Below are 16,882 nucleotides of genomic sequence, written 5' to 3'. Positions count from 1 at the left end.
GGACAATACCCTCAAACTGAGTGTTTTGACATAGTTTCTAAAAAGGAATAGCAAGAGAAATTATCACAATCAAGCTGTAGTCTAACTGCAAAGAGCTCTCAAATCAGAGTGAAAGCAACAACCTGTATGCCAGAATTGAGACATTCAACACATACAAATACTCCTAGCAAATCTACTGACGGTCAGACAGAAGAATGTCAAATGCAGCACCTATATTTAAGGTAAGGAAGAACCCACTAACCTCATACACTAGACATTCCTTGGTCAGAGCTTCAGGATATAAAAGTTTTAGAAAAATACTATGTATGTGTGAATTATTAGACATTGAAATTACACAAAAAAATTGAGAGAAGAACATAACACTTAAAGATATAAACATGATGACAAAATTACTATGCCATCTTCTCAAAAGTGAATTTCTAGACATAGAAAAGAATATGATGCAGAATATGATAGACTGACTAACTAGCATGATGTCTGTCCTATCTCTAGAGTCCAAGCTCATGCACTTAGTCATATCAACGTTTCTGATTTAAGCTGGGAACTTAGCAGTGAACATGGACTAGTCATAACAAACCCTGCAGACTGGACATTAGAAAAAGCTTCCCAATTTTAAGGACAGAGGTTCCAAAACAACATTTCAACTAGAGTAGTAGAAAAAAATAAATGGATCTTGATCAGTATAGAAAGCAGATCATGACATGGTCGTCTGCAATAGCACAGATCTGAACTCAATGATCTGGGAAAATTCCCCTTTAATTTTGCTCGCGACTTACAGAGCTATGAACATGTTCCAAATACAGGAGGGTGTAACACGTATAGTAGAAGCTGTGCTTCTCCTTGTGCCCTTTTCCTTTATTTTTCAGCATTCCCCAAATGCTTACTTCATCTATCCTTCCATTTTCCCCCAAACATCTATTTTAATGGCGGAATGATAACAGAAGCAAGGCAGATCAGAGTAGGCAAACAGGTTACATTTGCTCTTGTGCATCCCAAAGCATGTCAGTCTTGAGGTATCAACCCAGAGTCACTCATCAATTCCTTTTTAAAGGGAAGACCAGCCCACTCAGGTTGTAAATCTGTTTAAGAAAGAAAATGATGAAGGAAGAAAAAGAAGGGCTTAAAAGGCAAAAAGAATCCTTACAGTGACTTGCAAAATTAAGTTATATAAGTTATTTATATACTACAACAGGCATCTCAGAAATGTGTATCAGAAAGATTACATAAGAGTACAGATGACAAGTCAGTGTACAGCTAATACTGAGCTCCCTGAACTGTAAGAGTCAACCTCAGAATGTTTTTGGTACATGCAGGAGTTTACCCTTTGCTGGCTGCAAGAAAAGGGTGGGTCTTTGTCTGTTCCAGGATCTCCAGGAAAGCACAGTTATGGATATCTTCCCCTATCTGCACACAGGAGTGAGTTTTTCCTCAAGCTACTGCCAGTTAATAGAAGTGCTCCGTTACTAAACGGTAACAGGCCATTATTCTTACGTTAGCTTCAACCTTTGTCACCTGTCATGCTGGATTGCTCAGTGCTTTCTACCTGCCTCCAAAAATGAATACGTTTCTAGCTGCAGTGATGAATGACACTTATTCAGCAGTGCTTCCCTGTGCTGAGCCTACCTACCACTGTCCCACTCCAGAAACTACACCAGCTTCTCCGTGTTGCCACATACAATTAATGGATAGGTTGTTCACGGATAAAGCTTGTAAATGTGGGTACATAATGTGGGATGCTAAAAATGTACTCCTTACATTGTACCTATCTGGTCATTTGGTAGGTGCCAAGTTCAAAAGTGAGAAGCAAAATATGCACGACACATACCACTGATGACAAAATCAACTCCAAAAGTTATGCCTAAAATAATCCTGAAGATCCACACACACTTTTCACTCACAGAGATTTCAGTGAAGATGACTTGATATTTGAACATGTACCCCAAAAACTCAAGAGTTGAAGCAGACCCTTTCACATGGATCTTACCGTATTAGACTGCCTTTAAGAACACTTCGTGAATCCTATCAGTTTACCTACTGAAGGCCTTAAATTACATAATAAGGCAAAAACTTTATTAAAAAGATGACATTACACAATATGTTGCAGAGCTGGGTTCTTACTAGTTGGAAATGTTTAAACTGAATATAAATATTACATTACTGTTTTAAAACATACTTAGGTGATTATATTTATCTACAGGCTAATATAGGAAAATATATTTTATGTATTATGACTTCCTGTATTCAATTCAGACAAAAAAAGTGTAAAATTTCATTCATCTCTGAAATAATTAATAACTTTTATGATTTAAAATACAAATAAACACAAACTAGTAGACCTTAAGACCACTAAGAACAATACCATCTTATCTGTATATTTACTAGATACCAAAGAAAAAATATGTATGGGAAATTAATTAAAGAAGCCTGAGAAAAACATAGATACTTAAATCCTATTAATTCAATGACAGATCAAAAAATGCACAAGTTAAAGTTATATCTCATTACATAAAATCAGTATCATTGTTAAAACAAACAGCACAAATGAAGGAATTGCTAACTTGAATACCCTTACTGTTACTAGCCTGTGAGAGAGCTGCTTATGTAATCTGCAGTTCTCTACTGTTGACAAATACTCTGAGATTCTCAGGAGCTAGAAAACATCATGCTTTTTCCATTCTTCAACAGAACAGTAGAAAAAGCAAGTTCTCCTTTAACCTCTTAATACATACACATATCAGCTGAATTTTAAAACACCTGTTACAAAGATTTCTTTGATACTTAAAGAAAATCATTACACTTCGCCCTGTTAATTTTGATTGCATTACATGCCATGTGTAAAATCACGTGTGTGTGTAACTGCAAGATCAGGGCTTACTTCCAACTACTGTGTAACAGCACAAGTGCTGAAGATGCAACAACAAAAAATTCCAACCTGCTGATTTAGCACATGCTAGTTTTCATTTGTAAATAAAAAAAAGAAACGTATTTAAAACATGTAAAATCTACAGTCACTATGTTTGTTTTGATTATATTGCTAGCAATTATAATAACATATACCCTACATAATGTACGCGGGCCAGAAATCTCTGGAAAATCAAGAAGCAACTTGTGGAAAACGGTCAGAATGACTGAAATGGAACTTTATACAAGTGACCTTACTTTAAAATGTCCTTTCTATAAGGAGTCACTTAAAAGCATGTATTATAAACCTACCTGCTCTCCAGTCACTGTACATACTATTTTCTAACATTTAGATGACATTACTTTCAGATGTTTGTCTTCTACAGATAAACGAGAAAAATAAATGCTGTCTTTTTGTTCCTCCTAACAGGTTTGGGAATCTTACCTATTTAACGGCATGCTGCCCTAGCTAAATGATGAATCCTGTCTATTGGTTTTCAAATGCACCAACCTTCTCAAAAACACTGGATGGTGTCATCAAACAAAACCTGATGTTCTGAATGATGGTGTCCGTATGCCTCCAGCGTCTTCTATCATGGCGCAGCCACGCCTGAACAGCTTCATACAGCTCTATCTCTGGAAACCTGCTCAGATGATCGTTATCCAAGTAAGACATGAGCTTTTCAAAGCTCAGATAGGAAAGAAAGTCAGGTCTGGACATGAGTGGCACAAAATTCTCTAGCAGAAAGGAGTCCAGTTTTTCCCTGACTCCTTCGATGTTTACACCAAAATCATCCAAAAGTCTCATAATTTCTGCACAGTTTTCTAAGCAGATTTTAGCTAAGAGAAAAGAGCAGCAAAATTTCACCACCTCTATCAGCTGGACATACATGGCAGCCTGAAGGATTTCATGAACAGTGTTCATACTCAGTTCAATAGTTCCATAGTACATGAATTGGAGGACATGACTGAAGCCTGTAGCTGTCAGACCTTTCAAATGGATTTTGTCCTGATCTCGTTCTCGCATGTCAGCTGTGAACATAATCCTGAAGTAATCACTCTGGGTGGCAAGCAGTGCTTTATGGGCCTGAAATTGGTGGTCTTCAATGACAAGTGTGACATCAAGAAGCAATCCCTCCTCATACAGTGCTCTGAATCCAGCAGAGACACTGGTGTCATGGATGGAGGAGCTAAACCCTTCCACGTCCCCTGCCATGAATCACCTGGGGGAAAATAAAATAAAAATAAAAATAAATTGTTATTTCTAATAATGAATACAATACAAGTCCTTCCTGACCAGACAAATCCTAACTGAGATTACTTTCACTGACGCTTAAGAATCTTCACCTTCTTTTTTGATTTCTGCCTTGAAAAATCAACTTAAGAAACAACTTAAAACACAAACTGCAAATATTTCTCCCAAAAATGTTCTGGTTTTAAAGAAAAGGGTAATGAACAAGAGTAATAACGAGAAAACAAACTGATTCAGCACTTCAAACTACCTATTGGTCAGATAACAAATATTCAACTAAAAGCTGGTCATAGTTCTCCCCCCACACCCTTCCCAAATCCTTCTGAAGAATTATATCAGGAGAACAATGAAACACCCACTTTGAAATATTAGAGGCATCAGAAAGGAAGCAGGACCTCCTTAACTTCAGAAACAAGCTTCAGGGGGTCTTTACAAGGTAAAACCTAAAATAATTTTTACCTTGATAAAGTATGTTAATTTATTTGAAAATTATTTCTAGGAAAGTGAACATTTTGCACTTCAGAAATGTTAATTTCTCATGTCTCAGTTTTCTATAACAACGGCATAGTCTGATTTTTTCCTGCCCATTTCTTACTGTGGAAATTAATTAGGCACAGAGATTTATAAAGCACAAAATATTGAGTCCATAGGAAGCGCTGAAAAGATTAGATCACAATTAATATTCTCTTCTGTACACTGGGCTTAGTGAAGCTTAACTGCATATTAAGCATTTGAACATTTTTCAGATGCATAGTGCTACTATAGCACAAACTATAGTTTAATTGTAAACAAGCAAAAAACCAACCAAACAAAAAGTAAACTCAGAATCCTACCCTGATAAAGTTAAGGAAGATAAGTATTCAATAGAAGACGACTACTCAGAAACTGCTTAAGGGCAGGACATCACATGCATGAGCAGAGGCAAGGAAGGACAGCAAGATCTGTACCTTTTGGCAGTAACCAGCTATTAGAATTGGCTCAATCATTCTTGTTTAAGCGTAAGTTACACTGCAACACTCACCCAGGTAGTTATTTGTGTACTTAAATATTTTTAACTCTGAATTTCCTATAACGAATAGCAATTCAAGAGAATAATGTAATGATACTGGCAACTTCTATAAATAGGTCAAATAATACCAACATTTACACACTTAAGAAACTTTCAACCTTCAAAATTACGGAACTTTAAGACAGTGAGTGTACGGGCATAGGAATGGCTCCAGGTTTGCTCTCCAGGTTTCACAACATCAGCGAGCGGTTACCACATTGCTCCCCCTTCCTCAAACATTGCATCCTGACTGCTGCCCTTTGAACTGGGCTGTATCTGATGAGACTCCATAAACAGATAATCATCTCCATTTCTTAACCTATCCGTGCACATCATGGAAAACAAAAACAGAGCTACCTTTTCGCCTATGCAAAATTAAAATGGCGAGTGGGTGTTTGCAGCCACACCTCGCAGAATCAGCACCACTCCCACACTTTTGAAGCCTACTGTCAGTTTTTGCGTACAATAGAGTTAATGCCAGGAACACATGCTTTCAAAAATTAACGCTTTATAAGAAAATTCAAATTCCTGAAAGTAGGAGGAGCAGCAAGAGAACAAAACTAGCAATCCAATCGCTTTCTCGCCAGTATCCAAAATGGCACACTCCCCTCAATGTCACCGAGGACAGGCAGAAAGGGCAAACCTCCCTGGAGCTTTGTACTGCATGGCCCTTGTTCCTGGACACAGCACATCCCTACCAGGAAGAAAAAGCCGTCGAACAGTCTTCTCTTTGCTATTGCTAATGATTGTGTAAAAGCAGACAAGGAAAGAGTCAGTTTTCTAACTCTTACCACCTCAAAGAGAAGCAATGAAGCTGAAGTGGAAGCAACAAAGCCTGATTTTTCAGGATTTTGCTTTCTAATAGGATTGCTGGGTATCAAGTAAAAGGTAAGTACTAACATCAGCTTTTCTTGCTTTAGAGCACTTTTAACACATCCCTCCACCCCCCAGCTCTCTGATGTCTAATAATAGTTGAGCTCATACTTCAGCATTTCCTCTTTAGGAGATTTAACAGTCACTTGCCTCGGCCTAGGCCAACCATTTTCATAGAATACACTGTAACTTGACATAATTTGAGACAGCTCTCTTCCATTTTCGCTTGAAATCAGCCAAGAGGTTCCAAGGTCACTCGGGACTCTCTGGCAGTCCAATTGCAGAAGCTAGGAAACCAGTGAAGAAGTTCGCTTCGGCTTCAATTCAAGATAACCGAAAAGAAGGCACAGAAGGAGAGGGGGTATATGCAAACGTGAGATGTGAACATGTTGAAAATGCAACAACAGATAAATAAATATGAAAAGGACGTCACAAATGAAGCAACATTCCCCAGGTGACTGAAGCAGCATATGTTATTATCTGGAAATAATGGCCCCGTCATCGGGCTCATGCAGGTGACAGTATGTCAAGGAAGGAGTTTCTTCAACACAGCATCTACATAAAGGAACAGTACCAGTAAGCTTCAAAGACATGCTGGGGTCTTTGACTAAGAAAGACTTTGCAGGGGGTCACTGACTTAAGAAAAAGATAAGTACTCTGCAAATAAGAGGAGAGTAATTAACTTTTATATAGTATGGCTTTAAAAGGCCTCAAAGAAAAAATGACTGAAAAGCAGGCAAGTGAAGATGAGCAGAGACAAATGGTACAAGGTAAGTGCACCAAATAAACAAGAGCATTTCTGGTGTTCCTCTTAAGGAAAAAAAACCCACACTATCTACCCATCTATAGATATTTTTATTTTTATATATATTTATATATACATACACACACACACAATCTCTCTATATTATTATATATGTATATAAATACACAAAACCAAAAATCAGCATCAAGTTCTTTTTACATAGAGACTGCATTGATTATTTTGCAATCATCCGTTTAACTCTGACTAAATACTAATAAGACAAAAGAAATTCAGAAATAAGAAAGATTTAAAATTTTAAATCTATCTAGACAAAAAGGTGGGAGGCATCCCATCAGGATTCCAGTTTTCACATCTTCCTAAAACTGACTGTGATGCAAAAATACATAAAAACCAGAAGTCAGCCACAAAACTCTACAATGTCAACATAAAAGTGGCCAACACTCCAAAACTACAATTTCAGAATGTTAAAAAAGTGGGAGTGTAGGTCACTTAACCCTTCTTTTCATCTCTCTCCTTATATTATTTCTAGTAAGCCTTCAGTTTCCAATCACAAAATATTTTTCCTTGCAAATATCAGAGAGTATTTAATTAATTTCTTAAGTAGAGGGAAAAAAAATGATGAGACTTCTCCATAACACTACGTAAAGAAGCTTCAGAAACCTGTGAGTGAGGAAGGAGAAGCTACTTGTCTTCCCCATTAAATAAAAGCGGTAAATATCCCTTTCTGGCCTAAAGCCATATACTACATCAGAAGATATATTTTTCTTTGTATCACAAAAATATATGGCCAGTGTATATACAGGAAGGGGTTAAAATAGCACAGTGACTGGGAACTAGACCGTTAAAAGCATATTATGATCAATTGCTGAAAATCTTCACATCTATAGCTGATGTCCTCAGTCAAAAGCAAATAGCAATAAGGTAGTTTAAATATTATAAAGAAATAAAAAATACTCTCAAATTAAGTCATTTTTTCTAAAGCTCAGCTATCCCATTCCTCCCACGCATGCACTTGCAATCTTAGATCTCATTCTATGCACTATTCTAATGTTACAGCCGATTTCCCAAAAGACAATAACAAAATGATTTTTTTCATACTTTCAATAAAAATGCAAAACTCAGAGTTATATTTTCTTCATCCATGCAAATCATAACAGTGTATTTGATTCTAAGGGAAGATATGTAGTCTATGCTAGTCTGCAAGAAAATTAGAACAAAAAATTTCCAGTGTATAAACAATAAAGGGGGGATAAAAAAATCTAAGTTAATGTTCCCCACTGTTCTGCTCATACTATAGCTGATCAGTGTAATGCAGCACAGGAAGTAAAATCCTCTGCTAAAAAACCTAAAGAGAGATACACTTAACCTTATTAGCTTTTCCTGACATTTATTCCCTTTTAGCACATAATGCATTAGGCAGTCTACTCTGCTGTGACTGGAAAAGCATTTTCTTGGAACACTGATTTCTCATCTTTATTCTGCAGATGTAATAAAAGTCTGAAAAGCCTGTTCCAGACTGCTTTTTCCTGCTACACAAGGAGAACCTTTTTTCCTCAGGGTGTCTGAGACTCTTAGTCATAAGTGGAAGAAACAAAGTCTAAATGCACAGGCTGCTCAGAATGAAGTTATGAAATATCTGCATTTGGCTCATGTCCTGTTTGCTTTAAAAATCTACCCAAAAGCAGTACTTCCTGAAAGTGTGTCCTGTAAGGAAGCATCTGTATCTTATATGTAAGTTTCTATGCACTTTCTAAGGATAGAAACATATTGTTCTAGGAAGTGTTGGCAGTACCAACTCTAGCACTTCAGCTGAAAGGCAGATTTCTGCTTTCCTTTACTGCTATTTCTTAATAACTCATTTGAGATGCTGAGACAGAACTAGAAACCTTCCATGTTTATAAATTATGAAGTATTTATTCATTCTACCTTCCTTGAAGTAATTCTGAGAAAGCATCCATGTGAACATAGCTGAACAAATTTTCACCTAATAAAACACTGTATCTGCAAGTTATTTTACCAGACATACAGAACCATACTTTCATAACACAAAGTAAAAAAACAAATTTTAAAATCCAGTAATCTGTTCCATCTATTCCCTCTATCCACCAAATGCACATATTTAAATGCAAATTCTAAAGTCACTATAAATATGATTTAGCAAGGCATAGTGAAAAGTGCTTTCGGCAGAATTCTGTGACCCTAATTTTGTTAAAACAAGCACTTGCTTGCACAAATAGGATGTTTTCCCACAGATAGATATTATACATATGTATGAAAGTTTGATACACCCAGGCATTTGCACATACAAGCAAAACACAAATGCACACATTCGTCACTGAAAACAGTGCCTTTGAATGCAGGTAGGTAACAATGATTGAAGTATAAACAACTTATCTCTAAATGAAACCTTTATTTACGTGGTTTGACACTAAAACCATTAAACCTTGTCCAAACCATTTTTCATCATATTCCTCACTAATAGCAACAGAGAGAGTGATGTAAAAGTGAGAAAGATCAGTGACCACTGAATATCAAAACTCTCCATTCTTTCCAACTGTAGCAGATGTAAAGAAACACATCAAGTTTCCGCATATATAAAATCTTTTTTAATTAATATGCTAGGTTTCAGAAAAAAAATACCTGAAACACCCCAGTATTATCTAACAGGTTGGGAGAAGTCCTCAGTGTGAACCCTAGGTAAGAATTCCAAAGACATTCAATTACTTCAGAAGCAAAGATTTTAGAGCTTAACACCCACTGGCAGTCAAAGGAATTAGGCTGCTAAATGTCAAAAACTTTTGATATTAATACTTGGGTACTTCTGAAAATTGCACCTGCCTCTTCTAGAAACTTCTCTTAGTTGCACACATCTGACACTGATGGCTCCTCTTACAAACTCTACCCACATTGCTACCTCCAAGCCATCTGAATCAGTTCGCAACAACAGTGGCATTTTTATAAAAGTCAATTGTCTGTGAGGTCATCACGGTTATGCTGGAAGCATTGTCAGAAACAGTTACAACCAAACCTACTAAAACTGAAAATGGATGTTGTCTCAGCTCAGTATGGTTATACATCACACTATAAGTACGCTAGAACCCTGCTGACTGCTCTTTAGCAATCTTCACAGAGCATGGCACTAAGCGTTCTCTTTTTTTTTGAGAAACCTTTAACTCAAGGCAGATTGTTGTTACTTTCCATACGCATATATATTTACAATGGATAATGTTTTCAACTTGTATTGCTCTGTGTTCCTAAAAATTGATATTATAATCCAGTTTAGTCTTTCTGCACAAGAGTACCAAAATACGTTATAATCACAAAAAAGATCAGAACCATTTTATTTTAAAATACTGTTTAACAGTGTAGTTTTAACATGTCAAATTTAGATAAATACACATGAATTATGTCAAAAAATTCCCACTTTACAACACTAGCCATCAGAGAATAAAACATGCTCCCCAGATGGGCCCTTAAATCAAGCTTTAAGATGATTATCAGAAGGGTTCTGAAGAAAGTATACACTTGACAAATATTTTAAGACTACCAGACAAACGTATCAGCTGCAGTTACATGACCAATACCTAACTGCACCTAACTGCATCTAAACTCAGCTTCTGTCTCATGATTTAACATTACTGAAAGATATACACTAGTTTCCCATATTAGGTCCATTACATAGATGATATAACTGCATTTCTCAGACATCTGACATAGTTTTAGTTGGCTAAAACTTCACTGCAGGTACACTCGTACAAAAAACAACAACAACAACATATGCTCCAGTACCTAGAGTAAGCTGAGCCCAATGTTGTTCCAATATATTTTCTGTCACTACACTAGACAGCTAGTCTTTAATACTTTGAACAGATCCATAAGGATAAGAAACATCTTCAACTGGAGAAACTTTTATCATTAATACCTAACAAGTAAACTATGGCAGTGATGAAAACTACAGATTTGCCACTGCTCTCAAAGAGGACAGGTCCACCCTGTCTTGGATGTTAATAATCTTAATTATACATACCAGTGGCTTATGTAACAATTAATGTTACCAAATTTAAGTGCACTTTATCATTAAAGTGTTTTTCAATATAAAGATATTAATTGAGAAAATCATACTTTCTACTGATAAATAGCAAGTATTTCATAGCCAGTAGATAAAATCGAAACCTGCTTGTTTATACTGAAGTGTTGGGCATGTTAGCACTGCTAAAATTTTAGCATTGTAATAAAAAGTCAATGAGCTGTAAGTGATATTTAAACTCTTCCAGTAAAATAATTTTATATAGTTGAACTACCCCTTATAACTCATTGATTTTTTATCGTTAGCTGTTAATTCCTGTCAACTTAGTCAATACTTTTGAGCAGTCTTCTGAGAAAGTGAGATTAATAAGATTGTGCCTTTTGTTCAAGACATACAGCTTTTCACCCCATTGCCAACTGTCAACCTCATTTCTCAGAAGGGTAGAAAACTCAAACATACTAAATTTCTACCAATTTCCTGAAAATTGGCAGCTAGAATAAACAAAAAAGACTCGGTATCTCCAGTGCGAGCTCAACAGTTATCAATTCTGCTTTGCCTGCTGAAAGGCAAATCAGCACATGTGTAGGTCCAAACCAGCCATAGGATATAATTTAGGAAAGTGAAAGGAGATGAGTGACAGTGGAAAAGTTTACGGGACACACGGTAGGAATTAAACACAGGGGCTAGGTGTTGCAAGGAAAAGACAGAAAGGATGTTGACGCACGGTGGTTTGCTGAGGGGATCCGAGTGCAAACTGGGACCACGGTGGTGAAAGAGCCGGGCTAGTATCTTAGGGATGGGTAGAGGAGTCAGTAAGCAAGTCCCCAGGAACTTCGGTACTTCTGCCTTTTTTATCCAGTAACAGCTTCATACTTCCCCTATGCTTCTTCTAAAGAAAAAAATAACTTAATTGCTCAAGCAACACCTAAGTGTTTACCAGAACAGGTCAGAGCTCCAGCACCCATCCCGAGCTGCAGCCTACGAGCTCCACAGACAGCTACTGTTTTCCCAACATCGCTGCTCGCCAACAGTCATTTTTGCGGCACCGGCCGCGGCGACCTACTTGAGCGCACCGGCGCGCGGCCTCCGCGCTGCCCGCCGCAGCCCCAAGGCCGCGGCGAGGGGGCCTGGGCAGCCCACTCAACCCCCCCCACCCGCGGGGCCCCCACCGGCCCCGCTCTGCCGTTACAGCCCCCCCCCCCCCGCCGGCCGGGGCGGCGGCACTTACCTCGGGGCAGCAGCGGCGCTGGAAACGCGGCTCCTCCCGCTGGACCCGCAGAGACGGGGGCCTCCGTGTAACATAAAGCCAGCGGCGGCGGAGGGACGCGCCAGGGGCTGAGGAGAGGGGCAATGGCTGAGGCAGAGCCGGGAGGAGGAGGAGGAGGAGGAGGAAGAAGGGGGGATCCTGGGCTCCCTCCTCCTCCCCGCGGTGGGTGCTCGGGGGGAGGGGGGGAGGTGGGGAGCCGCCCCCCGCCCGGCGCTCTGGGCCGCGGCCTGACCTCGCCGCCCGCCGCCGCGGGGGCCCCGCCGCCCCCCGCCGCTCACACTTGTTTACCTTCTGCGCTGCCTAGCGCGGCCGCAGGCGCCATCTTCCCCCGCGACAGGCGCCCCGCGACAGGCGCCCCGCGCCCGCCGTCACTTCCGCCGCCACCTGCGGGCCCGCCGCGGCGGGAGGGTGGGGGTGGGGGTCGCCGCTGACTTCCGGGCCGGCCCTGCCTCCTGCGCTTACCGCCGCCAGCACCTGCCCCCGGGACCCCTCCGGGCCGGCCGGCCGGCCGCCCCCCGCCCCATCTGCTGACTTACGCTGGCAGCCGCGGGGCAGACCCGCCCACCCCCGCGGAAGAAAAGCCCTTTGCGAGAGGGCAGCAGAGGCCGCACACGGCTGGGGACCGGGGAAGCGGCAGCACGAAGCATCATTATGTTTGGCCTGTCACTACGCTCTTCCACAAGTATCTGCTCTTGGTCCCTCTGAGGTTTGACGTTTTGTTTCACCCTTTAGTTTCCAAGCCCGGTCCCAGTTTTGCAGAGGTCTCCTTTATCATCGGTTTTTCTGTTCTCCATTTTCTTGGGCAGCAGCACAGCCTTCACGTTGTACAGAAACCGCCCCCCCCCCCCCCCCCGAGCAACGGCAGCCCCGTCCAGGAGCTTGCTGAACCCCTCCCCTGCCACCTGGCCACCTGCAGGGGCTGCAGGCTGACCCTCGCTGTCATCTTGCCACAGGCCACCTTGGCAGCCACTGTGAGAATCAGGTCACTGGAGCCAAACAGGTCAGTGCCACCCACCCCACTTGCTAGCACAGCTGCCCTCAAGCAGCAAACTGCGTGTAGCTCACAGGGAACTGCAGCCCAGCAACGGACAAGCAGGTTTCTCCCCAAGCCCAGACTTCACCTCCTTGCTTCCCACTGCTTGCCCTTGCCCAGCAAACAGTGACTTTAGTGCAAGAAGGAAAAAAAGCCAACCCCTCCCACCCACATAGTGACAGCACACTAAACCATGTGGACCTTTGGTCTGCCACTGACACCCCCAAACCATTCACTACCTGCTATTGTACCTTCCCCATCACCTTCTATGTCACTCACTGCTTTAAGTAACAGGCCACACATTGCCATCCTCTGTTTACTGCTGTTCCCATCCCCTTCACTGTCTATTTTCAGTCTCTCATTACCACCCCCATCCCAGTCTCGATTTATGAAACAAGAGCATAACTGCTCTATAACTGCCACCCCCAATCTGAATGTCTTTCCCACCTTTCATAGCTCCACACAACGAACCAGCTATTCCTCGCACTGCTTGACAAAAGACTTCCCACTGCTATTCCCACTCTGTTAACTGACCTCCTACTGCTCCCTCATGGCCTACTTATTCTGCACTACAATCAACCTGCTCTCATTCACTCCATCACACCAGTGACCTGACCTCTCTCTAGTCGGCAAACTTCATACCGTTCAACCTCATGCACCAACTCATGCAGTAAATTTGCCCCATTTCCCCAGTCACTGTTTCAAAACCTGTTACTAATGCAGTTATGGTTAAACAACCAACATTTATCTATTGACTGTCTCCAAGACAGCCACTGTTGCTGCCCTCTAAGTCTCACACAGAAAAAACATCCTTGCCCTCACTCACAGGATATATACGTCCTCTGCTGTGCCAACCACATACCCACTCACAGCACACTCTCATGCTTCAGCAAAGACAAACTGGAGTAGAAAATATTTCTTGTACAGAAATGATACAACATGAACTCCATGCAATTTTGTGCTCTCTTCAGACTTTTCACCTTCGTAAGTCAGTAAGGGTGGAAAGAGCTAGCATGACTGTTTTGGTTTTAGCCGTCAATTCGCTGTTTGCAGTCTGTGGCAAGCTGATGTATAAGATGATCTTCAGGCCTCCCCCATACTGCCACAGAAGACAACCTCAGACCAAGCCAAACTGCCTCCCGACAGCTTTGGCATACTCATTCTCAGCATTAAAAAGCACAACAAAACAAACCTCCTTCTCTTTCACATTGGACAATTTGCCTCTAACGAAAAAATCAAAATAATTTTAATCTCCTAACTAAAAATGTTAGATTGTCAACTTTGAGCCACAGCCAATGACCACTGGTGTCAATAATACCTTAATTAGCATTAATGCAAATAGAGATTTGGATGGAAACCTCTCATTTAGGCATCTGTACAATCTTGGTTGCTAAGTAGTTCCCACTCACATAAATGAGACTATTACCATAAAATTATGGACTTAAGTGTTTGAGCTATATTAGCACACTATTTGCAATTTCATTTGTGTATTTTTAAATCTCATTTACTTTACATGTATAGGTGTATGAGTAATATACTTGACAATGCCTAAAAATGTGAAGTTTTATCCTGTTTTATTAGACATTTGCAGTCTTTAAACTTTTCTGTTTTTTCTTCATACTAGGAGTACTCAAAATACAGTGAATCAAACTAAGACTATCTCAGAATATGGAAAATGTATAATTTCATTTTTAAAGTAGGAAAAAGGGTTTGTATATTTTTTCAGATGCCTGACAGAGCTCTTGGCAAGGATTAAATCATTTACAAAGGCTGTTGTAAATGTGACAAAAACTGTTTCTATAATTTTATAATGCACTGTGTTACTGTATAATTTACATAGCTAAATAAATACAGTCTACTATTTTCAGGTCATTTTCATAAAACAGTGATTATACACGCCTAGAAGTCCAGGCAACTATAACCAAGTATTGCATCATGCTGCCATCATACTTTGTGTACCTCAGTCATAACCATCTTTCCTAGAAGTGAGATAATTTATCAAAAATTGTAATACATCATGTAGCCTGAAGAAGGACTAGATATGAAAATTATTTTTACATTTGAGATATCATTTATAGCTATATTTATATTATTTAATATGTTTTAGATTTATATAATTTTAGGTTTATATTCATTTTTGGTCAATTTGTGCAGAACTGTTGTGTTGCAGGACAAAACACAGTTTGTCACTGGCAACACCATTACATGCACTGTAAGGTTTCTTGCCACATTCTCATATTAATTTCTTCAAAACAAGAATGCTGGCAATGTACTTGTTCTAGGTTTTTAGAGAAGAACTCATGTCTGAATCTAGTTTCAGGAAAGAAATGGGAATAGTAATATTTGTGAAAGTGGGAGGTTACAAGCATTGTTAAACCACGCATATCAGTTTTGTACAGATTTCCATCATCACACTTCAATCACGTCATTGTGTATTCCAAACCTAATTTTTTTCACCCAAGCAGTTAGCCAGGCAAAATCTGAGAACCTTCACATTTTTTAGTAAGCAAAGACTCTGTTAACGAATGTGGATGTATCTGACACAATGGTTACTTACACTGGAAGAAATCCTATTAGTAGCAATAGTCTCTGCCTGTAAGAAGAGGTTTCCATGAAAGAGAGAGTTTGATTTCCCAGGTGTAAGAGCTAGGAATTTGGCCTTTATCTCATAGTCTCTGTTAAAGCTCCAAGCTGGCTGTCATCACTGTACCAGAGATTTTATTTGATTTTTAAAGCATTTATGTTGTGCCTGAATCTGAAAACAGCATGCATTTGGTGGGGGGTTTAGCTGTTTGGTAGGAAAGATTGAAGCTGTTCATTCTTGGGCAGGGTCTTATGTCCGTATGCTCTCTATACCACTAAGCACTCAGCCTACAAAAGACAGCAACAAGAAAAAGGTTGAAATTCAAAAATCTTGTTAGGCAAATGGCCAGCAAAGATTACCAACACGTATAGTGACATTTTACTGTAAAAAAACACAAACTGATCTGACATCAAATTAGGTGTGCTCTTTTCTAGTTCAGTGCAAACACATCTGGTTATAATTTTTACCCATATTTTCCTTTCTGTTTCATGCCTACTTACTGTGCTAAATAAACCTGCATTTCCTTGCTGTTAGATATGCATCGACAAAAGCTGATCTTTACTACCATAACCACAGAAAGAAACTCATTCTGTACAGCTTTCAACAAAACCAGCCCCCATCTTGATTGCAGCATCGAAGCGATTACATTTTATATATTATATGCAGTGATAATATAAAATAACAGAGGGCCCAGTCAGCCTGTAGTTGTAAAGACAAGACGCAATCCCTTTTCAGCAGAAATACTCAAACACACTAATTCCTCAGGCATTTGTTGCTGCAACAGCAACACAAGACTGCGCACGAGACCAAGCACAAACCGTCCCTAACGGGGCGTTTTAATTAGCTCACCTTTCGCCATCCCCCCTCCCTCTCTTCAGCGCCTCCGCCCGCGCAACGGCCCCGTCGCCCAGGGCTCACGACCGTTGACCGTTGGGAGCCGCCCCGCGCACGCGCGCCGCCGCCGCCCCGCCCCCCCTGCATGCGCGCACGCGCACGCGCGCGGCCCTCGCGTGGCGCCGGCGCACGCGGAGCGTTCCCTGCCGCAGGCCCGGTTGCATCACCCGGCGCGAGGGAGACGCGGGGTCCTTCGCGGGACTGCCCCGCTGCGCGCCTGAGCCGCTCCCGCCCCCG

At 40.6% G+C, this 16,882-nt stretch overlaps 1 protein-coding gene across 7 annotated transcripts in view; it reads right to left on the bottom strand.

Moving 5' to 3' along the window:
• Positions 1–16,744, bottom strand: part of KLHL15 (kelch like family member 15) — a 75,308-nt gene extending 58,564 nt beyond the window's left edge. The window contains exons 1-3 of one of the 7 annotated variants that reach the window (XR_010385293.1): positions 12,423–12,545; positions 12,096–12,202; positions 3,413–4,124 (exon numbers count right to left, since the gene is read on the bottom strand). Coding sequence is in view for 6 of the 7 variants with exons in the window: in XM_064498221.1 (XP_064354291.1) it covers positions 3,413–4,117 (705 nt within the window). In the remaining variant the exon portion in view is untranslated. Of the gene's footprint in view, positions 1–3,412; positions 4,125–12,095; positions 12,203–12,422; positions 12,945–16,600 lie in introns of those variants that run through there. The other 6 variants (XM_064498221.1, XM_064498215.1, XM_064498245.1 and 3 more) reach the window with 6 other exon arrangements.
• Positions 16,745–16,882: the final 138 nt, after the last annotated feature.

The sequence above is a fragment of the Dromaius novaehollandiae genome, chromosome 1, assembly GCF_036370855.1.
Source record: "Dromaius novaehollandiae isolate bDroNov1 chromosome 1, bDroNov1.hap1, whole genome shotgun sequence".
In the NCBI taxonomy this organism is placed as follows: Eukaryota; Metazoa; Chordata; class Aves; order Casuariiformes; family Dromaiidae; genus Dromaius; species Dromaius novaehollandiae.
This window is presented reverse-complemented; position numbering and strand designations above follow the sequence as displayed.